The following is a 23,623-nucleotide window of genomic DNA, read 5'->3' as shown; positions in this document are numbered from 1 at the left end:
CCTTCTCCCACGAGCCCGCCTCTGGCCACACCCCTTTTCTCAGGCGCGGTAACCACTTGGTTTCCCGGAGGCGGCCAGTAGCTGCTGGCCTGACTTTGAAATACCCAAGCGCCCTCTCGGTGCTGGCCTTTGGGGAAACGGAGATGAAATACTCAGATCCTGCCTTTGGGTTGGTCACAGGCAGATGAGGTGAGATAGACAAGTAAATTATAACAATGTGGAGTGCTGTGGGAAAGCGCCCAGGGTTGGTTGGGTCCTAAAGGCTTCCAGGAAATAGGAAATGTCAGAGCACAGAAGGCAATGGAAAGGGCTGCCAGTCATTCCAGCAAGGGGACCAGAAAGGGCAAAGGCACAGAGAGGTACCAGTGCACGGGGCATGTGGGGGATCTGCAAGGTCTGTGCTTTAGAACTTCTGCACAGCGTGGGGTGGGGTGGCTGTGCTATCTTGAAGGGTCTTGGATTTTCAGCCCGGAAACTAAGGGTGGCCATTGAATAGCATTAACAGGAGAGAGACTTACCAAAGTGTGTGAAGAGGGCAGGGAAAGAATGGAGGCAGGGGATTGTCACAGTAATCCAGAGAAGAGGACCTAAAAATCACTCCTCCAGTTGTGGTAGAGGGAACTGAGGTGATACAACGGATTCAAGAGGTAATTTTGAGGCAGAAATAATAGAAGGTGACTGGTTTGGGAGAGGAGTCGGGAGGAGAAAGAGGAAGTTTTTAAATGACTGGGAAACTGAATTGTAAGGATTTATTTAGCAAGCAAATGGAAATGGAGCTAGTTCCCTGCCTGGTCACCCTAGTCCTCACCCCACAAGTAGTTAGAGTCCAGGCTGAGTAGGTGAACAATTTCTTGCTTCAGCTTTTCCGATTTCCATGCTAGGAGGACTCATTTTTTCCTCATTTCTTCCTCTTTGGGAGCAGGCTTTCTACTGCAGCTCTTCTTTGAATAGAGCCTGAATGAAAGGCCAATATGTACTCCTAGGCCTAACCGGTCCAGTCGATGGCAGCCTTAGCCCTCTGCCAAGCCCTGGAGGCATACCTCTTTCCTGGTAGTCCCCTGCCTTGTCCTCACAACCCAGGCTGTGGTCTGTCCTAGTGATTCTAGATAAAGGAAAGAGATAGCATGGACTCGTTTTCATCAGCACACATCAACTACTCTTCTGGACCTTTTGCAGGAAGCTGATGCCCTAGGTCCCGTGATCCTGGTAATGAGATTGGTGGTCTCAGGTCAAGGCCAAGATGCTGGCCCAATGGTTGCTGTACTGCTTGGGGCTTATCCAGAATCATTTTAGGCTCTACCCCTTGGTAGAGGTACGTGGTAGGGGAAGAAGGGGGGAGAGGATGTGTGAAGCAGCAAAGAGGCACTGGACCAAAATCTACCATTATATAGGATGGTCATTTCTACGGCTTTCCACACTTGAGCAAAATTATCAAACCCCAAAGGCTGCTATAATTTATTGTAGACTAGCATATAATTTCCTGTAACAATGGCACATACAGTAATTAACAACAGCAAAGATGCTTGGTTTCTTGTTTCACATAATGGTCAGTAAAGCTGTGGAAAATGCCGAGTCCTCAGTATGTCCAGGAGGCTGCTACCGAGGAAATTCAAGGAGCATTTCACACCTCTGAGCAAGGTCTAGGTAAGTCCATCTGACCCTCCTGGAAGTCTGTCTCTGATCTTCCAGGGAGCACTGAGGCCCCCTCCATCCAGCCTGTACAGAGGTATCAGAGTCCAAGCTTCTTCTGTAGGGTTGAACATCTATGAAGGGTATAGCAGCTGACCCAGATGAAAGGGAGAAAGGCCAAAGGCTAAATTCTTTCTGCAAGGTGGAGAACAGCCAGAAGGCAGTGGCCATAGGTGAGAAGAACGCTAGACTGGTTTCTACAATTTTTGGCTTTGTTCAGGGCCTACCCAAGAAGAAAATACTCCTGGGTCCTTCAATTAGCCCCCAAGTAGATACATGTAAGTACAGCCTCTCATGTCCTGAAATCATCACTCCCCTGTCTACAGGAGTGAGGTAGGGGGACTCCTGGGTAGGTGGTCCCTAGTGCCTGGGTTCAGAGCACTGAAGCACCACATAAACCTGGTTCTACTCGTGATATAATCTGGGGAAAGGGATTAGCACAGCCCATTTCTAGAAGGTATCTTGTTCAGTTTCAAAGCCTTATTCTCACTGGAGCCACACAAAACCAGTGGATTCTGCTCAAGGGACAGTCTGAATTCTATTCTGTGTGCTCCTACCCTGGCCCATACTCCAGTACAGACCACAGGGCTCAGCAATACCTATAGGCTCAACTGACTACCTAGCCAGCCAGGAACAAGCTCCAGGACCTCTACTTGTTCTTGTAATGATGGTGTGTATGTGTTTAACTGCATAACGTGTGATGTAGAGATGAGATGTGGAGTGGAGGGGTGTCTACCAAGAATGGTTGACATTCTCAGAAATTTCTGTCCTTCTCGCTTTACTGAAAATCTCTCCATGTGGTAACCCCCACAGCCCAGCCCCTGGCACTACAGACCTGCTGGTCAGAGATTCATGACCCTTTCTATGAAAAGTCATATTCTCACCATTCCAAATTTGTCCCTAAATATCTTTAACTGAAGGGGTCAGCTTTTTGACTACAAGGACCCTAAGCTGGCTACATAGCTAACTCGCATTGGTCCTGATTTGTGGAAGTGGTGCTGCCTGGTTGGCACAGGAGCCAAAGGTGTTCAGCTCCCCTCCTCTGTGGAACGAGACTCTGATTTGAGTTTCACAAATTCTCGGGCCACCTCGTCATTGCTCCTCTGAGACAGAATCCGGAGAATGGTCATGCCCGTCTCATCCATGTGGATCTTCCGGCCCAAGGGGCACCAGCAGGCACAGCTGCCCTTGGCCGCCACATCCCTCAGAGGCATCACAGCCAGCCCGAGCACACGATCCTCCCGGGCAAAGCAATAATCCTTCACGCATATCTGCAACTCATAGGCCTCTGGCCCCTCTTCATTTCCCAGGAGGCTGTGAGCACAGGACAGAAGAGAAGATAGGAGGCCGGAGCTGAGAGTCTTCAGCTGATTTAACCTCAGTCTGCCATCCAGCCTTTCCCTCCTCTCCCCAAACCCCTCAAGTCTGACCCCTCAGATTACCCCCATCCCAGAGTCCTGTAGGTTCCCCACCCCATAACTTACAAGTGGAATGTCTCATTGTACTTGGGGGCCCAGTTGTTGCTTTTGGACTTGGTTGTGAACTTTCTCTTCTTATCACTTTGGTGTGGGCCAACCATAGTCACTTCTACAAAAGGCCGGAACATACCTGCTGTATGCCACTTGAGGTCATTGGCAGCAACCACTGCCAAAACAAAGGAAATCTGTGAGGGGTCCCACCAGGAATTCCCAGTTCTTGAGCCCCAGGTGACATTCCCCTTGGAGGAGGGCTGAACTGGAGGGTTGGGATGAGCAGCCCCTGCCTCTGACTGATGAGTGAGGCCACTAAGCAAGAAGCAGGCAGACCTGTGAGTCCATGCTACTCACCTTTCACTGTGACCTTGTGCTCCCCAGTACCAGGATGTGTAAACAAGTCCACCTGAATAGATACTTCTCCCACGGGATCATCCACACCAGACCCTGAAGGACAGATAGATGGACAGATGATCCCCTATTGGATAACTCTAGGACTTTAGGACCAATTTTTTCAGGTAAACTGAGGGGTCAGGAGGCCACCACCCGATACCCAAAAGCAAGAAGCAATCACCCACAGTAACCATGGGGAAGTAAGCAATGGGAGAAAGGAAAGAAGGAGGGTAAAGGATGAGGCTATCTCTTAAAACACAAGTTAAGCTGACAGCATCTTAGGTGCAACTTCTTCCAAAAATGCACTAGGAATCTCTCAGGATCCCCAAACCTCTCCTATCTTCCAGACTGAAGAATTTTTCATTGAAAGATGTTGGAGAAGGACAGTGCTATCAACTTGTATCTGTGTCTTGGAACTACATCCATCCTATGGTGTCTCTTAATGAAAGAATGTGGGTCCTCCCTAAAAGCAATAACCTCCCACCTATCCCCAGGATTCCTGGAGGCCACTGCTTGGGATGCTGCCCTGCTCTGAAAGACTTCATCCTGCCCAAGCCTGGGCCCCTCCACAGAACAACTCCGCAGTTCTCCCCTGAGCAGAGGCCCCACCCTATTTTGAGAAAACACCAGTACCCTGCACCCCAGATAAAACCTTTCTTTGTCCTGAGGTGGAGGAGTCGGGGAACTGTGAGGAAAGGACAGGGGTCAACAATAGAACCCTTCCTGGGCTATATGTGTACATCACTAACACTTGGGGTAGAGTTTCTGAACTTTAACACCTGGTTCCCCGACTCCCAGCACAGGCTGCTCATCCTAGCTCTGTGGTCCCCAACCCCTGGGCTGCAGCTCGGTGCCAGTCCATGGCCTGTTAGGAAATGGGTCGCGCATCACTGCCTGAGCTCCACCCACCACCACACCACACGCCCCCATGCCCTCATCTGTGGGAAAATTGCCTTCCATGAAACTAGTTCCTGGTGCCAAAAAGGTTGGGGACCGCTGTTCTAGCTCACAGGGGTCAGTGTTAGCCCATGTTAGATCCATATCCACAAGGTGCATAACATACCCTTTTCCGGCCGAATGTCCTCATTAGCAGTAAACCTAATACCTTTCCCATCATGCACTGAATGAGGACAGGCAAGTCAAGAGGTAGCAGCAGCAGTAGGACAGAGAAAGAAGAATCAGTTAGAGGTCTAAGGAGTTAACAGCCATTCAAAGCGGCTCTACACATACTCTGAGGAGCACAGAAGTGGGGCAGGGTAAAGAAAGAAGTCAAAAAGCTGGGCTTGGTGTCTGAGGGTTCCAAATTAGACTTTGTGGGTCAAAGAGCAAATCACGGGCAAAAGCAGTAGAAAACAGAGAGGGTATGTGAGACCAGCAGGGCAAGAGAGGTTGTAGGCTCTGATTTCCCAGGGCCTTAAATGAGGAAGGCGTAGGAAACACATACCCATATGCTCAGAGTCTCGCTGCAGTCTCCACCCCTGCTCTTACCTCATATGCACCCATTCCAGCCTCTCCTCACCTCTTGTCTACCTTAAAGCTCAATGCTTCTAAACAGACTTTCTGAATTAACTCATATCAGCCCTAATGGTACAGGCCTTTACATTTACTCAGCTCTGTAAAAGTCTCCCTATCCCCTTGAGCAAGACCCACAGCTACTTCTTTTGCTCTCTTCTTCCCACCTGGACTGGAAGTGAGAGCAGATGTGGGAAATGAAGCAGTACTGTAGGTCCTTCCCATTTTCTCACCTCCCATCACCTCCAGTCTGACTACTTACACCCCTCTCCCCTCCAGGTCAGCCTCCACCTGCCTCTCCACCAGGTTCACTTCCCCAGGCAGCCTGCTCAGGTTTCTCTGGAACAAGCAATAACAAACATGCCTGAAACTGCCTCCTGGGAGGGCACTGCTCCAGGGTCAGGTCAAAATTTCAGTCTGAGCCACATCTGTGCAGATGTATTTTGTTTTGGACAAGGCTGGCTGGAGGCAGGAAGGGGCTGTAAGGACTGGAAGTCACTGGGGAAAACCCAGCTGCCTGGGTTCCTTGTGCATAAGCATCACCCATGAGGCTGGAGTGGCAGCTGTGCACCATGATCTACACCCTCCCTTCAGCTGCCCCCATGCTTTGCCTCTTCCTCATCTCCTTGTCCACACTGGAAAGTCTGGAAAGTCTTTTGCTCGCTTTCCCCAGGTCAACTCCCAGCAAGGCTCCCAAAGCTATGAGTCTTCATGAGTTTCTCATGGCTTCCACTCATTCTCAAGCCTTCCTCACATATTTTTCCTTCTTCTCATCCCTTACCTGACAGGGTACACTCCTTGAGCTCAATAAACATATTCTGGACAGGCAATGTCTGGGAAAAGAAATCTCAGGCATAATTCCCAGGTCTCTGTGATTCTCCTGCCTGGTATGGGTATTAGGTAGAGGTAAGTATTGAGGTTCCCTCAAAAAATCCCAAGAGGTGAGTTTGAAGGGCTCTCTGAAGAAGTCACTGGATCTTTCCCCAAGAGCACAAAGATACTGACTCCCTAGGGGCAGATGTGTGTCAGAGAGAGGAGGTGGGGACCCAGAGCCCTTAGGGCCTTACCCTGGGCAGTCTGTGAGCGCACAAAGGTCTTGATAAGAGTGTCTGTGGTCTGTGTATACAGAGACAGGGCATAGCGTAGGGACTGCAGATCTGGGCTCTTCTCCAGGAATGTTTTCTTCAGCCCATTGCCTCCCGCATGGAAGTATTGCTGAAAGATAAAAGGGCACCTGCTACTACTTCATCCCCTTACAGAGAGGCAGCTCCCCAACACTACCCTCAGAGAAGCCAGGAGATGACTGTATGAAAAACAGGCCATTCAGGAACACCCAGAGAACCAGAGTCATAGGCTTTTAGGTGAAGAGAATTTGGGAATTTGGCAGGAGTGGTAGGGGAGGGCCACATTCCTGGAGGTGGTGTTCAAAGGATGGGTCTATCTGGATAGGCAGACAAGTGGAATAGAAGCATTTCAGGGAGGGAGAATAGTCAAAAGTGCTCTTTTACTCCTAGGAACCTTAGAGAACTTGATACCTATAAAATACCTCTCCCAAGTGTCTTGAATCACAGTTCATATGTCCCCAGCTTATACCACCTTATCAATGAATTATAAGTCTTTTGAATGTAGGAATCATATCTGATTCTCTCTGTATCCTTGACAGTGCACAGGGCCTCTCTTCTGGATGTGGAGGGGTAAGAGCCTGAGGAACACCTAGTCTGGCAGAGTGGAATGCTGGGGCCAAGTGGGTGTGGTGGTTAAGACTGGAAAAGAGGGAGGTCTTCACCTTGATGGTGTCCAGGGCGAGGTCGAGAACAGCACACTGCTTTGGAGTGAGATTCCGTGTTTCCTCTCGCACCATGTGGTCCTGGAATCCCAGAGAAAGCAGCATCAGGATAGCTCAGGACAGTCATGGAAGTCTTGCCACTACCTGCCAGCCAACAGCTGCATATTCCTCTCCTTCCTTTCCTCTTCAACCTCCAAAGCTCACATTCCCTTCCTCCCAGACACCCCCTCCGCCTGGCCTCAGAAGGACCATGACTGTCAGGAGGACATTCAGAGTACCTTGAGTTTGGAAAGATGGCTCAGCTCCTTGGCAGCAGTGAATATCAGCTGGGTGCCCTGGGCAGAAAGGGGATCAGTCAAAAGCAGAGGATCCCAAACTCCAGCAGGAAGTGAGGAGTGAGGGGAAGGGAGACAGGAGGAGGAAGGGGAAGGAGGCGTCCTTACCGTCTGGTCAGTGAGAGGGGGCAGAACAATCATCCTTTCCATTGTGTTCATTACCACCCGCCAGAGCTCCTTCAGTACACGCTTCAGAACTGTCTTCTCACATACAGTGGCAAAGAGTGTGAGGCTGCAAGCCCGGGCAACAGGTGAGGCCAGGGCGAGAGTGTGAGAGCCCCCCTGCCCAAGAGGCTCCTCTGTCTGATGGCCTCTGCTTTGCCCATCCCCACGGGACAGTCCTGAGTGCTGTACTCACTTGCCATCCAGGAAGTCCATGAGGGGCCGGAGCACACTATCTGCATCCTGAGCCACTGAGGCCCGGGCGTTGGGGGATGCATTCCCTGTGCCCCGGACCTGGCCCAGGATGTCGGCCATCTGTCGAACACACTCATCAATCCGCACCTGGAAACTACACATGTGCACACAGTACAGCTCTCCCCTCCCCAAACACACTGTCCCTGGAACAGCACCAGCTATTTGGTCCCATTCCTGTCTGTTCATGGTGCAGCTCCAGCATGGACAGTCAGCAGGAGTAGAGGGAAGATCCACACACCTACAGCTGGAGGGATGGGTGTGGGGCAGGGGCTCTGGGATTGGCTAGGGACCATACCTGGCTCTGAGGGCTGTGTTTTGGGGCCACTGACCTGTTTCCAAACACCATGCTGAGCTCATCCAGAACTGTATTCAGTTTCACCTGCAGCTCCTTCAGACTGTCTGCAGCTTCAGGGTCCAGCTGTAGCCATAGGAAGTGAGCCTGGCCAGGCTGCTTCTCTCACTCTCTTCTCCCCTCCCATGCCCCTACTCCTCCCTACTAGAGCCTTACCCCAATGCCTGTCTCAGATTAAGCCAGCCCAGACCCCAACTAAGTCCTGGCCAATACCCAGTAAACAGAGAGTGGAGTTCTATGGCCAGGGAGCTCAGGAATAAAGAGAAAGTACAGTTACCCCAAACCCCAAGACCTACCTCCTTGCCTCCCATGGCCTCAAACATTTTCTCCAGCTGGACCCTCAGCTGCTGCATGTTGTTCATCAGGATGCAAGGCTTTGGGGACAGATGGGGCTGTTCAGTCTTGGCTCCTTTTGGCATAAAACCCATTAGCCTAGGGTCCCTCCCTCGCTCACACTATTCCAAAAGCCACAGGGACTTCACATATTACATATGTCTCTCCCTAAGCACTAAGATCTAGAGTCACTTCAGACAATTCTTCTAGAATGAAGACTGAAAGCAAATGTTTTCATTTTTAAGCTGGATGGTGGGTACCCAGGTATTCATGGTATTATCCTTTGTAACTCTTTGAATGTCTTAATTTTTATTTAAAAAAAAGACTAAGAAAAGGTCTAGTTTAGCAGAGGATAATGTATCAAATGGAGACCCAGAGGAACTCTGTCAAGTTCTCATTTGGTGGTATGCATCTCAAGGAAAGCCATGATGGGAATCAGGTCAGAGCATCACCATGACCCTCAACTCTGAGGATAACTTCAAATGCAAGAAGAATTCAAATGTCCTCCATTCTTTCTTTAAGAGTCCCAGGGCTTGACCCTACCAGTTTTTCCTTTGTGCAGTAAGCTGGGAAGTTCTTTGATAAGATGTCTGCATACTCCATCAGCACCTTCCCGATGGTCTGAGAAAAGAAGAAAAAAGGAAAGGAGAGGGAACTCTTAGCTTTCCCCACAGAGATCTTGCCTAAGGTTGCACTTCTCATCCCAGAACAAGGAAGTAAAGGGGAAATCTCACAGTAAGGGACAAAGCTCCCTCTCAACTACAGAATAGCACTGAGACAGACCTATCTGTCTGCCCCAGACACAAGCACAGGAGAATGGGGTAATGCAAGGCTTTACTTGAAGGTCACTGTGGAGAGAGCTTGAGCTCAGGCCTATGACTAGCATGAATGTGGTGGTGGTAAGAGAGAGGGAGGAGGGAGGATCATGGTCACCTTAGTAAATCTTCTCATGTAGTGGGCAAGGATGGTTGGGTCTGGGCATTCCAGCTTCCGGATGATCTCAAAGCTCTGGTTGAGTTGTGTAAAGACGTCCACCACGGAGCAGGAAAAGAGTGCGTGCTCTGATGTCTGCTGGAACTAAGGAAGGCCACACACAGGGTCACCATCTGCAGCTGCTACCTTTTCCCAAGCTTGTAGGGTTTGGAAGCAGGGGTGGCTCAGTGGCCCTCAACAGCTCTCCTATGGACTGCACAGGGCAAGTATAGCCATCCTGGCTGATGCTCAGGAACTTCGGCCAAAAGCTAATTGCTAGGAGACCTGGTCTGGCCCCTGTACAGCCCAAGCCCCCAACTTACCCCATCCTTCTTATCTCGTTCCAGGGCCCCACGCAGGAATTCCAGGGACACATCCTCATTCTCATCCAGCCATTGAAGCACAAACTGCTCAAACCACCTGCAACCAGAGCAGGAGAACTAGGGGTTGGAATACTGGCCTATGCTATGTGCTTGACAGGTCCACCAGACTGGGATCTTCTGAAAGGCAGGACAGCAGCGCCCAGAACAGGCAGTCCCAAGACTGGCTTGCTGAACTGAATTGAGGATATTAGCCCCACCCACCCAGAGGGCCCCCTTCCCTTCCCTCTGTAGTGCCCAATGATGACTCACCCTGGGTACTCAGGCACCTGCCCCTGGAGGGCAGGCAGATCCTGCACGTATTCATTGTGGAGCCACTTCACCTTGAAGTGCAGGTTCATGTAGTCAGCACTCTTACACAGCCGGTCTTTCTCATGCTCTAGTGGTGAGGAGGGAGGCGGGGTCAGGTCCTGGCAGTAGAGGCCATGGTTCCTGAGCCTTCCTAAGGCAGCAGATCTGGACAGGCAGCTCTATCTGGTGTCTTAAGACAAGGGTGATTCCCAACTTCCTTTTTACACCCACCTCTTCCCACCAGTGTTCTGCTCAGCAACTCTCCAAGAGCCTGGCCCAAATCTTCCTCTAGAAAGACTAAGCCAGACTCCCAGATTAAGCCTGTAAGTCTTCTTGCCCTAGCTGTTAGAAGTGCAAAGTGAGGTCACTGGCCTCTGATGAAGAAGAGGAGAAATGGCTGTGGGTGCTAATGCTGAGAGACTGCCCAGGACTAGACAGGGACAATGGTTTCCAGGCTTTTCTAATCCTAGTAGCTGGGCCATCCCTCAGACAGGCTTAAATGCAGAGATGAGCAGGTGTACATGGTATGAATGGGTCAATGACAACTACACAGAGACAGGGAGAACCACAGTGGGCCCAAGGTGACAGAAGGAACAGTTGAATAGCCATGGTGTAACAATCCTGAGGTGAACTGAAGGGCTCCAGAGCACAGCTGAGACATTGAAAAACGGAGTTCTCAGGGAAGTATGCAAATAAGAATAGTCACTTTGGAAATCATGGAAAATAGCCAGAGAAAGGATCATCATGCTGCAGAAAATGGGACACTTTTATGGACTTGAAAAGTCATCTAGCTGAATCTCCAGAGCCTTCTGGAAAATCTAGGACAAAGATCACTCACAGCTTGCTCAGAGAGTTTGGAGTCTTGGCCACACCCACAGGTTCTTGTCATCCACCCCCTTTATAGTTGAAGCATTAATTTGAATAATAAAAGCCAATTGTGTGCAGGCATACAACCTTTATGCAAAAGCAAGCAAATGAGGGAGAGCACTAAGCAACAGAGGAGGGAAGACCAGTGTCCTGGGGACTCTATGCCATGGGTGAAGCTCCTTCAAGTCAAGGCAGAACATCCAGTCTGGGACAGTTGGCCCTTGTGAATCAGTGCAGCAGACACTCAAAGACGAAATGGAACCCCAGGATTCAGCCTCAAAGGCTCTGAGTCCCAGGAATTTTATCTCCTGGCACTGCAGGCAGCACCGTTCCAACCTAAAGTTGCCTTTGCAGTCTCTTCTATGAAGCAGTGAACAGAAGAGGGAAAAGGTATAAGACTAGAGGCAAAGGGACAACAACCAAAAGTTCTTACCACCCATAAAGCGGACTTTTCGTATACGAATGACAGTGGTTGCTTGTGACAGAGCAGAGATACCAATGAGCAATAAAGAGAGTGAAAAAATCAGAGACATCAGAAACCCTCTCCTACACCCCCACCCTCTGCTGTCCTTGAACCAGTATAAGAACCTAGGAGCATAAACAGGTACCACGAGGAGGGCTTTCCTCCTTCCTGGTCAGTAACCCGCCAGAAAGGGAGGCAGGGCAGGGTAGCCTCATCACACCAGAACTGCCTAATTCTTTCTTTTAGAGACCTTCAAGTTACTATTAATATATTTACATGTAATTTTCACTTTCTTTATCAATCCAAATCTATACCCTGGCCCCAAGCCCCAATTTCTACATTAACTTCTGTGGTATAAAAACTAAAAGATGAATGCTAAAACTCTGGCCACACTTCTAACTATTCTAATAAGTCCCATGGAGTCATGCTCCCTGCTTGAGGTCGTTGTTGGGTGGCGGGGAGGGATCTGTCAGAAGGGGCAATCATGTACCCATATCCTCCTGCCCCTGACTTGCACTTTCCTCCTTACATTCATCTTTCATCCTTGGAGAGTTCTTTCAACTTCATGATTTCAACTATCCAGTTTGCCAGTATCTCCCCCAAATCTCTCTTTGGTTCTGGTAATGTCTATATAAGGTTTTGATGGAACATCTCGCTGTGCCTGGCTTTAACTCTAGTCCCCATCTCTCACCATCTTAACATCTCCAGCTAAAGTGGAACACAGTATACCAACTAATCTTACCCTCTTGTTCAATGCTGAACAGCATCTTGAAATCTTCCTTCTTCCTCTTTACTCACATCCAGTTAAATCACCAACCTCTGATTTCACCTCCAAAATGTCTCTGGAATCTATTTGTTTCCTTCTAGCTACACTATTACCTACCTAGGTCTCATTACCACCATCTCTAGATTACTACCAGAGCCTCCAGACTGGTCATTCCCCCTCCAATCCATTCTCTACACAGTAGCCACAGCGAGTGGCCTTTCTACATGATAAATCTGATCATGTCAATCCCTTGCTTAACATATATCAGTGGCTCCCAATTGCCTCAGGATAGAGTACAAAAGCCTACACATGGCTTACAACCTCCTTCATGAGCTGGCTCTGTCCTACCTCTCCATTCTCGTTTCTCTCTTATCTCTTCCCCTACCCTCTGAAGTGCTACTTACACCGAACTGCTGCTTCCAGTTCTTCAAGCATGCCAGCTCTCTTTAGACCCCAGGTCTTGGACATGCCCTACCCTCTTTCATGAAATGTTCTGTGTCTCCCTTTCTTGTCACTACGACTCTCCCTCCCCACCAGCTAAGTCCTAGCATCCTTCAGATTTCAGCTTGTACATCACCTCCTCCAGGAAGCTTTCTCAGGTCCTTAGAGTCCGGCACTCCTGTGTGCTCTCAGTACCCTATAATTATTCCTTTTGTGGCATTTATAACTTGTAATGGCCAATTTATATATCTGTTTTCTAGACTGGTCTGTGAGCTTCTCAAGGGCTGGGGCTATGCCTTACTCATCCCCTTGGGCTCCAACAACTAGCACAGCACCTAACACAGAGAAAATACTCAATAAAAAACTGGTAAATGGAGTGGGGATTTACTGCAAAGGGGTAGGACGAAACTTTCCATTCCATATTTTAATTGGGAGAGTTGTTACACAGATGTGTTTATTTGTCAACACTCAAATTGTGTTCTTAAAATGTTTTTATTTTATTGTTTGTAAATTATACCTCACTAACAGCATTTTCAATTTCCCTTTCATAGTCAGAGTCAAAACTGTCCTCCTATCATCCAGGCCCCCAAATGCCTCCCCTTCTCTGGCCCTCCATATTCTGACAAATCACTAAGTCCTGTAACAACTTCTTTCCAAAGTCTATCAGAGCCCATTCTTCCCTCTCCAGTTCTCTGCTCTAATCCCAGCCCCCTCCCCTCATGCCTAAATTATTACAACCGCCCTTCATCATCTGTGTTCTCTGCTTCTACTCTCTCCCTATTCCAGCTGCCCCAATTTTCCATCAATTTTCCATTGAGGTAAAATCTTTTTTTTTTTTTTTTTTTTTTTTGAGACAGAGTCTCACTCTGTTGCCCGGGCTAGAGCGCCGTGGCATCAGCCTAGCTCACAGCAACCTCAAACTCCTGGGCTCAAGCAATCCTACTGCCTCAGCCTCCCGAGTAGCTGAGACTATAGGCATGCGCCACCATGCCCAGCTAATTTTTTTGTATATATTTTTAGTTGTCCAAATAATTTCTATTTTTTTTTTTTTTTTTAGTAGAGACGGGGTCTCGCTCTTGCTTAGGCTGGTTTCGAACTCCTCAGCTCAAACGATCCACCCGCCTTGGCCTCCCAGAGTGCTAGGATTACAGGTGTGAGCCACTGCGCCTGGCCAAAGTAGGAGTTTTCAACCCCTTTGTGTTTGTTTTAAACATTAGCAGAACTTCCCTTTCAAAAGAAATCTCAGCTAGAACCCCATATAAGATTGGTAAAAGCAGAGCTGACTTCGCTGGCACCAGGTAAAAGGCCTGGAGCCCAGCCCCTGGGTTTCCCCTTTTAATTTAGCTCCTGAGGCACTTCTGTCTGACAACTTGTGCTCTACCTCACACTACCCCTCTTGTATAGTTGATTCACTTTTCACAGATATTTTTCTTTTCCCCCAAATCCCCTGGAGATGGAGTTCTTCAAGAAGTGGGACCATACTCCCCATCAGGCTTGCTAAGTACTTCCTGGGGAAAGGGACAGGTGATCTCCTCACTGGCCTGACAGGCTAAGGTGTGGGTTACAGTCCCAGGGTTGACCCAGTGTGGCAGGAGGCAGCCACTGCTCTGGGGCTGTGTCACAGAATGTACCTGTACAGTCTGTGCCTGGCTCAAACTTAACACAGATCTTCAAGGTTTCTTTCAACCTCAAGATTCACTGATTCTAAATCTCACAAGTTCAAGAGTCTGAGGGTGACCCATTTGCCACTCTACCCAAATACTGGATCCAGACTCTACTTTGTCCTTGCCCCACACAGCTCCTCCTTCACATCCACTTTCACAGACTAATGAGATAGACTAACATATATAAACAGACAGGAGAGGCAGACAGATTAATATAGAAAAACAGACAAGTGAGCCCAGATGGGTACAGATGGGAAGGTCTGATAAGGTAGGGAGTGATATCTCTGTGGACCAAGGTGGGAAATGAGTGAAAGGATAACCTGAATGAACAGGATGGATAATTTGCCTCTGGCCCTGCGCTACAGGAGGAGACAGCGAAGACTATCTTCCTGGCTTGGTCACCTAATCCAGAGCAGCTTTCAAGGAAAGCCAGGCTAGAAAGTCTCCAGTATGAGAAAACAACTATTATCTTATCTATGGATTTAAGGTTCTCTGATTCTTTAAAACTGTAAAGTAAGCCACCTGGGAACACCCACCATGGGAGGAGTTGATCTCTCAGCTGGGAAAGTCTTGAACAGATACTTGCTCTAAAGATGGAAGGAGGAACCAATATCCACACAGCCTTTTATTTTCCTGATTTCCTTTGGCTGTAGCTTTGCCCACCCAAGGCTTCCTGTGGGCTACCTTGCACCATGCCTTTAGTTTCTCACTATTCCATTCACCCAGAACTTGTCTGGGGGAGGAAAGGGACAGCAAACAAGGTGCTCAGGCTAGGAGCCTGGCAGCCCACTAAAGTGGGCAGACCCTTACCCTCCAATGCATATTTCATGTCTTGGGCAAACAGATGCCACATCACTTCTGCGCTGACTTTTCCCACATTCAACTCCTGAGGAAACCTGGATGATGGAATAAACCCCAGTTAGAGAATAAGGCAGGGGCATTTGATCTGATTAATTCCATGGCTAAAGTGCCTAGTTCTTGGAGGTCACATTGGAAAGAGGAGAAGCCCAGGGAACAGGGCTAGGCTTAATCTGGAGAAAAGGGGCCCAGGGGCCAGTGGCAGGACAAGTATGGGCAGAAGGGATCAGAAGGGATCCCCCCCTTAGGCAAGGTAGGCCCAGGGGAGACGATGCCCAGAAGGCAAGGAATTGAGGCTCAGAGGAGAAGCTGGAAGACAGGCCCAAGCTAAACAAGCTGGAGAAGAAAGGGCAAGCGTGTGGGTTATAAGAAGGCCCACTTTATTCACAGTGGACAGACACATACACACATGTCTCTGGATCCCCTGGGGCTCCTATGGCGGCAGCCACAGTCCCAGAAGCCTCTAACTCCAGGGAGGCTGGCTCAGTCTGGGCGGGGCCCCCCATTTTGTTTCCACACTTGTCTCCAGAAACAGTTACCCAGACAGATACAAGGGACAGAGGGACAGATGGACGGACAGGAGGAAGAGGTGGCACTGCAAACATACAGAGACAGGAAAGAAAGAGGTTGTTAGACAGATGAACAGACCAACCACCAAGTAGACAGGACCAAGCAGGGTGATACTCACTGGTTCAGAACAGGTGTGTAGGAGTTCTTATCTTCCTCTATGATTGACACAATAAGTGTGATGAGTTTGGGCCAGAAATCCAGGTTCCGAATACTGGGCCCTTGTTCCTCTGGAGGTAGCTCCTGCTTCTTGTTCCAGAGGAGACAGTGAGAGAGAGAGAGAAAGTCAGAGTAGAATGTGGAGAGTGTCTCCAATCTTCCTCTTTCTCTTCCCCTCCCCATTCCTCTTCCTCTAGAATCAAGGACCTTTCCTTTCCCAGAGCTTGTCTTCCACAAGACTGGCCCTGTTTTCTGAGAGTGACCATGGGGAGATCCTTGGATACAGAGAGCCTATCCCTGAGAAATTCTCCCCCCAGCTGCAGGGCACTGTTGTGATAAGCTTGGTCAGTCCAGGAAACATAAAGGTGCCCACCCCCCTTCCTCCTTCTCTCAGTTACTACGGGTAGAGTGACACCCTGGCTGAAGCAAGCAGCCCCTCCAGCCCCACTAAGTAGGCCTAGTTCTATGTGACCCCCACAAGAAGCCCTCCTCTTCCTCACCACTACAACCACACACAGGCACAGCTCAGCTCTGAAAAGCTCCTTCAACATCTGCAGGAGCGACTGACCAGAACTAGCATGCATTTTGGCCTAACTTTCAGTAGGATAGGACTTTCCTTGACCCCCTGAATGTCATTAGGTGGAAGAACTGCATCTAGGAAACATTTGCCTAGCCGGATAAGAAAAGGCCTTGCTTGGGAAAAAGTAAGGGAATACATGGTGGATCTCATGAAAAGAGAAGCAACTCTATATTCAGAGCCCAGACAGGACAAGTAAGGGTCACTACAGAATGGCTGGAATGGACATTACCTCCCGCCAAGGCAAAAGCAGGGATGTCCAGAAAAACAGAGATAGGGCTTTTATGTGGATGTCAAATGTCACTGAAAAGTCTCCACAGTCCCGAATAAGCCTGCATTATTGAGAAGTTACCAGAAACCAGGACAGAATCTACATCCTGCAGATTCTCGCTCCTTAATATCACTTAAATACATCTCTTCCTTTTACTTTTTCTGCCACTATCCTGGCTCAGGCTCTTATCATTCAAGGATCTCCTAACTAACTGGTCTTTCATCTTCAATCTAATCCCTCTTCCTCGTAGCTGTCAGTGATCTTTCTACAAGGAAATTCTCAAAATGTTACTGCTCTGCTTAAAGCCCTTCAATGGCCTTCAAAAAAGTTTAAACTCTGTAGCTTTATACAAAGGTCCTCCAGAATATGACCTCTCTCTCAACCTCATACCTTACCACTTCTCTGGTTGTAGCCATCACACCACTATGCCACTTATTTAGTGCTTATTATGTGCCAGGCACCGTGGTAAGAACTTTATACACATCATCTCATTTAATCCTCACAACAACTCCATTCTGTAGAAATTATCATCACCTTCATTTACAGGTGAAGAGACTGAAGGATGACACAAGGTTACAAGACTTTCCCAAGGTCATGCAGCTATAAATAGCAGAACTAAGATTTGATCCCAGATAGCTGAATCTCAAAGCCTGATGCTGTAACTATCCTAAATTGCTTATACTTCCTTAAATTAACATACTCAAGCACAATTTCTCCACATGTTCTCCTCCTCCCCTCCAACCCCTTTCTTTACCTAATTCCTACTCCTTCCTTAACATTCAGATTGAACTTAATCTCTTCTAAGAAGTTTTCCCTGACACCCCAGGTCTGGTCAGATGCCTCTCCTCTAGGCTTCTAGAGTACCCTCTGTGAACCTCTGGTATAGACAACAACTACAACTACAATAAAATGTAGTAACAACAAAATAATAAAAACCAACAAATGTAGTAATTTGCCCCCATCTCCACCAAAAAATGAGGTCCCCAAAGGCTGAGATGTGTCTTACTCAACTTTACATCTCTAATGCTCTGTTTGTTAAATGAACGGATGAATGAATGAATCAATGACTGAAGGTCGGTAGATGGAAATTTAAAAAGATAACATGGGTTTACTCCAGTGCAAATACTGAGTGAGGAGAAAATGCAATTGAGAGAAAGTAAAAAGCAGATAGCAAAATACAAAAGCTAAAGAAAGTCCCTGAATAGTTTATAAGCCCTCTTTCAAAGTCTAGTTCATTCCATGCTGGGGAATAGAGACCAGATATTCAAATAGACACCTGCATAGCTGAAAGATCAAAGCTGAGAATAGTGTCTTCCCCCAACCAGAGAAAATCCACATATGGATGACAGAGGGGCCCAAAATGTAGCAAGTGGAACAAAGCCCTCAGGAAAACCTCCTACAGACTTTATTTAGAACCAATAGAAGTTTTATAAACCTTAAAAGGAGGAAGCCTTAAATATATGGCTGGCACAAAAAGTACACTTGGGAGTGAGAAGAGACAGCATGAACAAGATATTAGTCTTTACTAAGATGCTTCTTGGAAGCATTAAAAATTGGATATGTTCACCAAAAGATAAATGTCTAAGAGATTTAGGTTGTCCTCCCATCATTTGCTATCCAAATACTCCTGCCTTTCAAGGTCGATCTCAAATGCCTCTTGTTTTATGTAGCTTTTCCCAATATCTGATCAAGAATGACTTCCTCCTCCTTAGAATGCTCTCAATCTTATTGCTTTTCCAAGGCTCTTCTAACAGACTGCTTTGATTGGCGTTATATAAATGCTCATTAGACTACAAACTTACTGAAGGAGTACTGTGCTTTCCTCAGATCTGGCCTAGAATATTCAACATATATTTGCTGGACTGATCGGAATCTACTCTGCAAATTTATGGCCAGCAAGACATTCTTAAGACAGGAACTATAATTGAGTAATTGGAGCCAGAAGGAAGTCCTGGCTTTGAAATGGAGGGTAGAGGGGGAATGATACTATTGGAAGGATCTAGAAAAATGTACTAAGTCATCAGGTATTGGGTTAGGATGCCAGGTGAAGTAGCTCAACTTCATAGAAAGATATAGCAAGTCTTGATAGTCAGCTGATAAATAGAACCCAGAAGAACCATGCATTGCTATGAGAAGTAATCAGAGGGAGAAGTTAAACTTCCAAGAGATAGCAGCTGAGAGAGAAAGCTAAAGATCTCAGGCAGCCCAGAACTTATGGGAGTCTATCTGACTCAGAATAAAAGTAACCTCGGCGGAGAAAAAAGCTTCTGGGGGAGACTGAGAATTCCCCTACTCAACCCACAAGCTGTGCATGAATTCAGATTCACTTTCTTCAGCACCTAAGTAAAACTTATCGTTGCCATTTCTGTTCAACTCAGGTATGTCTCATCTTGTCCAAGGGTCCCTTTCCATCCACACATGTCTCACGTGGCCTAGATGGTCCATACTCCACAACTCACTCACCCACAAGAACATTCAGTATCCTGTCCTGAGCTCCTTTCCACCAGGACCACTGCAAAGGAAAGCTGAGGCTCCAGATAGCCACTGACAGCTGGCCCTACCCGATCCCAAACCTCTTACCAGCTGGTACTGGCGGCTGTATAAGTCATGGCAGTTGTTGAAGATATACTCATATGTAGAGTTCAAACAGGCCTTCACACAATCCTTTACCACTTGGCTGGCTCTTGGAGGGCTCTGCAGTTCTTGTACCTGCCGATTAATGACAGAAATATGGACCCAGGGTCCTGCTCACCTGGGTGGGATATCCTCTTAGCACTTACTCCCCCTCAAACCTACTCTAGATTCCTTCATCCCTCTACAGGTGCCTAGACCTTGCCCCAGTGATGAAATTGCCAGAATATCTGATGGCGAGAACCTCCAGCCCACCCTCGTTGATCCATGGTCTATGTGATAAATCAGAAGTAACCCAGGGAAAGGTGTATGGAAACGTAAGCTTAGAGGTGACAGCTCCTGTAGCCTTAGACTCTGCCAAATGATTCTTATTCTCCATGTTCCTGCAGCCAGGTCCCCAGCCCAGCACCACCCCAACCCAGTCCACCCCTTACCTTCATTCTGAAGAAAGTAATGCTGGTCAGCAAATCTACTGTGGATTTTAAGTCCTGAAGCCGCTCAGGACTCCCAGCAGGGAAATTATTCTGTTGTGAATCAAGGAAGTGTAAGAAAGGAACAGAGGAATATGAAAACTTTCCCTGCCAAAAGTGATGAAATCAAAAGCTTCCTTATTACTACCCACTAAGATTTTTTCCAGTTGAGCTGGGCAAAAAAAGCTGTAATGTTACAGTTTCCCTCTCTTTTCTACTGATGCAGAAAGGCCCTTGCCTTCAAAAGCAGGAGTTAATACTCCCCAGCCCAGAGAGCAACACATCCTCCCCCTAACCCTACTTCACATGCAATGTGTGAGCATCTGTACAAATGAACACAGACACACACACACACATTTACACATACGCACACTTTTCTTGAGTGAAGATTCTTACACCCAAACAGTGAGTTCTTCAAAAGTTACAATCTAACTGTATATCCTGGAATATAAGTGGAGCCACACTATGGACCAAAGTGAGATCCAGGACCTGGAGTTTCTTTACAGTAAAGCCCAGCAGATGGCAGAGCTCTGAGCAGAACTGCTTTTGGAGTGAGTTCCTTAGGAATTGCCCACCATCCTTACTTCATTCCCTTTGGCATGAGTTTTAGGAGGAAGCTGCCATAGAGAGCTGAAGGAAGATGCTGAGCCACTCTTCACTTTAATGATTAGTTTCTTAAGCCTGCAAATGGCTACTTATATGCCAGAGATAAGATATACAGTCAACTCTCCATTACTCGTGCAAATGGAGGGCACTCGAAGTGCAGATAATTAAAACTTCACTTCTTTTTGACTTTGAGGTTGTTTTTATACTTACTTTTTAATGTGCGTATATTGCCTGTTCTGGAAATTCACAACACTTTAAAGCAAGTAATGAAGCCATTCTAAGATCTAACTTAGGAGGAACTAAGAAACTGCCCATTGCCTTATCTTGCCCCATCCCAGGTACCCACCCCTCCTACCACACCTATTTCCTCCCTCCATACTAGGAATGGATACGACCTCTAATCCAAATTACTTGCCCAAGCCAAGCTACTCTCTGCCCCTCCAGCCAGATTCTCATACCTCCCCTGGAAAATGAGGAAAGTATAGAAAAATGCAAAAAGGAAATGTAGTCAAGTATTTAATTTTTAGAAAGGGTACTTCTGGAAGAGATTATTCTTAGGAAACTCCCTAATGACAATGTCATCAGAGAGTTTAATAGAGTGGCAAGAGAAGGGTTGGAAAGCCATCTGTCTTAGAAAAAGCAGCCATAGTTGCTGCTATTTATACACTGCGTGGTCCTTTGGAGTTAGGAGAGCCACAGGTGTCAGTGGCATTGGCCATTCAGATGGGTTTGAGGACACAGGCTGATTTCCCCTGCCTTCAATCTTTATAGCCAAGATTGGCCTACAGTCTCCCTAGACTGAGCTTGACATCTATTATCCCACCCCACAGTCATGTCTTCACTCACCCTGTACATAGAGAGATCGATCCTCAGTGAGTTGTGTAGCTGGTCCAGCAGTTTTACAAATCTCTCTTTCTGAAGGTGAGAAACAAATAGTGGGGAAGAAAGAGAGAACCTGTGTCTGAGTCCCCTAAACCACAGCAGAAACAGAACCACCTCTGGGTGAGTAGGAAAGGGAGGGGAGGAGACATCAGGTTGGAGACACATTCTGTCCCCTCCCTGCCCATGGGAAGAACAACAAACAATGTAAAGGAAAAATGGGCAGGTGGTCCCTGTTCTATGTTGTTCCAGTTCTGTCTCAAACTAGGGAATCTTCTCACACTGACAAGGGGAAAGGCAAGTCCTTGGGAGAAGAAATAGTTCTTTCTGTACAAGAATCAAGAGGACATGGCCAGTGCATCTCCATCCCTTTGGAACTGTAACTCATCTTAGCCAGATAAAAGGAAGCTTCAAACACATTCTCCAACTTGCCCCTGAGTATGAGGTCTCCTAACTTACCTTGGCGTAGCTCACAACAGTTATATAGCCACAGCCTAGCAGTGATGATGGGAGGGAAAAATAGTGATGCATTCAAAAGATGATCAGGCAGACATGAAGGGGTCCATCTTTAATTTCCACGTTCCACATAATTTCCCTTAGTGTACGCTTTTTTAATGTTAAAATAGCTGATTTTCATAGAAAAGGTATAATTAAATGTGGAATCATGTGCCTGTACGGTGTTAGCTTAGCACTCAGAACTTATTGATTATATCATTAGATATTGATTAAGTCAATATATAATGAGATAAGACAAAATGGAACAAATATTTGACTGGTTTAATCAATTACATTAATTCATCTAAAGAAAGACTATCAATAAAAAAAAGTGATTAGTACCAAAAAACAAGGCTCAGAGGTTCAGTAGATTGGGAAAATATCAGTAATTTTATCCCCAAAATGGTAATCCTTGTGGTGGGTCAGAAATATTTCATCCAGTTTATATCATATTTATGTCAGGTGATATTCTGAGTAATGACTCAACTTCTCAGTACCTTAACACTAGGAAGGGCACAACTTGGGGAAAACAGTCCAGACACTAGAAAAGGGATAGGTTCAGGTACACACTGGCATCCGCACTTAGACATTGGTCTCAAATGAACTTAAGTGGTATGAATTTGTCACAGAGAGACTGAAGAGATTAAGAAAGTCCCATCTGTGGACCTGTAAGATTGAAGAACATGGTAACTTGACCATGCTTTTGGCCCAGAGAGGTTCTGCCTGAGGCCAGATGGCACCCTCCCCAAACCATAGTGGTGCTATTCTATCTTCTCTCGTTTATACGTGTCTGACGAGAGTCTACATACTCATAAGGAAACAAGGTTCATATATTAAGGTGGCAGCTAACTGAATTTTATGCACATCAATCAACTCTAGAAAAATCAAACTTTATTAATTAATAACAAATGGGTATATATGTGTTTACATGACACTCACCCCAAAGTTGGAGGCTGCAAAGCGATCAGATGCAGAGACATTGGTAGAAGCAGTTGTGTGGGCATAGTAGGCATTGATGTTGGCCAGTAAGGTGCTCATCACTGCTGGCACACCAGGACACATGTACTTGGATGATAAACATGCAAAGTGCCTGAAAAACACAGCACCCTCAGCCACAGAGACTCTTCAGGGCTTGCAGCAAAAGCCAAGTAGGAACTCAGTAAAAGTTTGTGGAATAAATGAAGCACGGCCAGGGTAATTGCTGCCCTCTGCTTTCCCAGGGCTGCTTCCTATGCACAGCTCTAGGGGCGGCCTCACTGAGGGATGGGCTACCCAGTTTCTCATAGCAGTCAGGAATTCCTGTTAGGGAGTCTTATTCGACTCCACACATGACTGCTCTCCCTACAGTTTACTGTCCTAACTCCTAGGCCAGTCTAAGTCAGCTAGCCTGTCACAAACACATGTCCATGAGCATATATGTCCTGTCTGCTCAGGCCTGTGATGTCTGGGCAGGTTTGTCCTTGCATCCCCTCCCATGCCCTTTTCCCTTCCTATCTCTGAACTCCGGAGTATCTTCTCCATGAGCTACTGACAAAAACACTCCCTTTCTACATATACCCTCTTCATCTTGGGGCATAGGCCCATCCCACCCAGCTCAGAGAGGAAAGTAAGGAATCGCTGCGTGCTATCCCACTAATGACCTGTCCACCATGTCAGTGTGCCTTCACAGCCACCCCAAGGATTAGTAGCCACTTCCCAGAGCCCCAGGGGAGCCTCACGTCATGGCCTGATATATGGACTCGATGCCATAGCGCATAGCAAATTCATCCACAATTTCTTGGGCTGTCTCATCAAAGTACACCTTCCACGCATCGTCTCCTCGAGCCTCAGGGATCCGGACTCCTCCACTGCCCTGAATGTCTGTGAGGTAATGGAAAAGGTTCTGCAGGAGATGGAGCAGAGAAAAGAAAAGGGTTAAAGACATGAGAAATAAAAACAAAACCTGGTGGTAAAGCCCAGGAGAATGTGAATAGGGTT

At 47.3% G+C, this 23,623-nt stretch overlaps 1 protein-coding gene across 16 annotated transcripts in view; it reads right to left on the bottom strand.

Moving 5' to 3' along the window:
- Positions 1 to 1,242: 1,242 nt before the first annotated feature.
- The window catches only part of UNC13B (unc-13 homolog B), a 190,240-nt gene continuing 167,859 nt past the window's right edge, over positions 1,243 to 23,623 (bottom strand). For 6 of the 16 annotated variants that reach the window (XM_069476550.1, XM_069476553.1, XM_069476546.1 and 3 more), the window contains 21 exons: positions 23,365 to 23,528; positions 22,586 to 22,736; positions 21,119 to 21,187; positions 19,631 to 19,720; positions 19,146 to 19,274; positions 15,680 to 15,807; positions 14,944 to 15,029; positions 9,894 to 10,020; positions 9,585 to 9,681; positions 9,223 to 9,366; positions 8,833 to 8,910; positions 8,253 to 8,330; positions 7,934 to 8,022; positions 7,546 to 7,698; positions 7,296 to 7,419; positions 7,131 to 7,187; positions 6,853 to 6,933; positions 6,134 to 6,281; positions 3,516 to 3,608; positions 3,174 to 3,333; positions 1,243 to 3,003 (listed from right to left, as the gene is read on the bottom strand). In XM_069476550.1, coding sequence (XP_069332651.1) covers positions 2,718 to 3,003; positions 3,174 to 3,333; positions 3,516 to 3,608; positions 6,134 to 6,281; positions 6,853 to 6,933; positions 7,131 to 7,187; positions 7,296 to 7,419; positions 7,546 to 7,698; positions 7,934 to 8,022; positions 8,253 to 8,330; positions 8,833 to 8,910; positions 9,223 to 9,366; positions 9,585 to 9,681; positions 9,894 to 10,020; positions 14,944 to 15,029; positions 15,680 to 15,807; positions 19,146 to 19,274; positions 19,631 to 19,720; positions 21,119 to 21,187; positions 22,586 to 22,736; positions 23,365 to 23,528 — 2,532 coding nt within the window. In that variant the 3' untranslated portion in view covers positions 1,243 to 2,717. Of the gene's footprint in view, positions 3,004 to 3,173; positions 3,334 to 3,515; positions 3,609 to 4,617; positions 4,675 to 6,133; positions 6,282 to 6,852; positions 6,934 to 7,130; positions 7,188 to 7,295; positions 7,420 to 7,545; positions 7,699 to 7,933; positions 8,023 to 8,252; positions 8,331 to 8,832; positions 8,911 to 9,222; positions 9,367 to 9,584; positions 9,682 to 9,893; positions 10,021 to 14,943; positions 15,030 to 15,679; positions 15,808 to 19,145; positions 19,275 to 19,630; positions 19,721 to 21,118; positions 21,188 to 22,585; positions 22,737 to 23,364; positions 23,529 to 23,623 lie in introns of all 16 variants that reach the window. The other 10 variants (XM_069476548.1, XM_069476545.1, XM_069476549.1 and 7 more) reach the window with 3 other exon arrangements.

This window comes from Eulemur rufifrons, chromosome 7 (assembly GCF_041146395.1).
Source record: "Eulemur rufifrons isolate Redbay chromosome 7, OSU_ERuf_1, whole genome shotgun sequence".
Lineage (NCBI taxonomy): Eukaryota > Metazoa > Chordata > Mammalia > Primates > Lemuridae > Eulemur > Eulemur rufifrons.
Note: the sequence above shows the minus strand (reverse complement) of the source record. Positions and strands in the feature narration are given on the sequence as shown.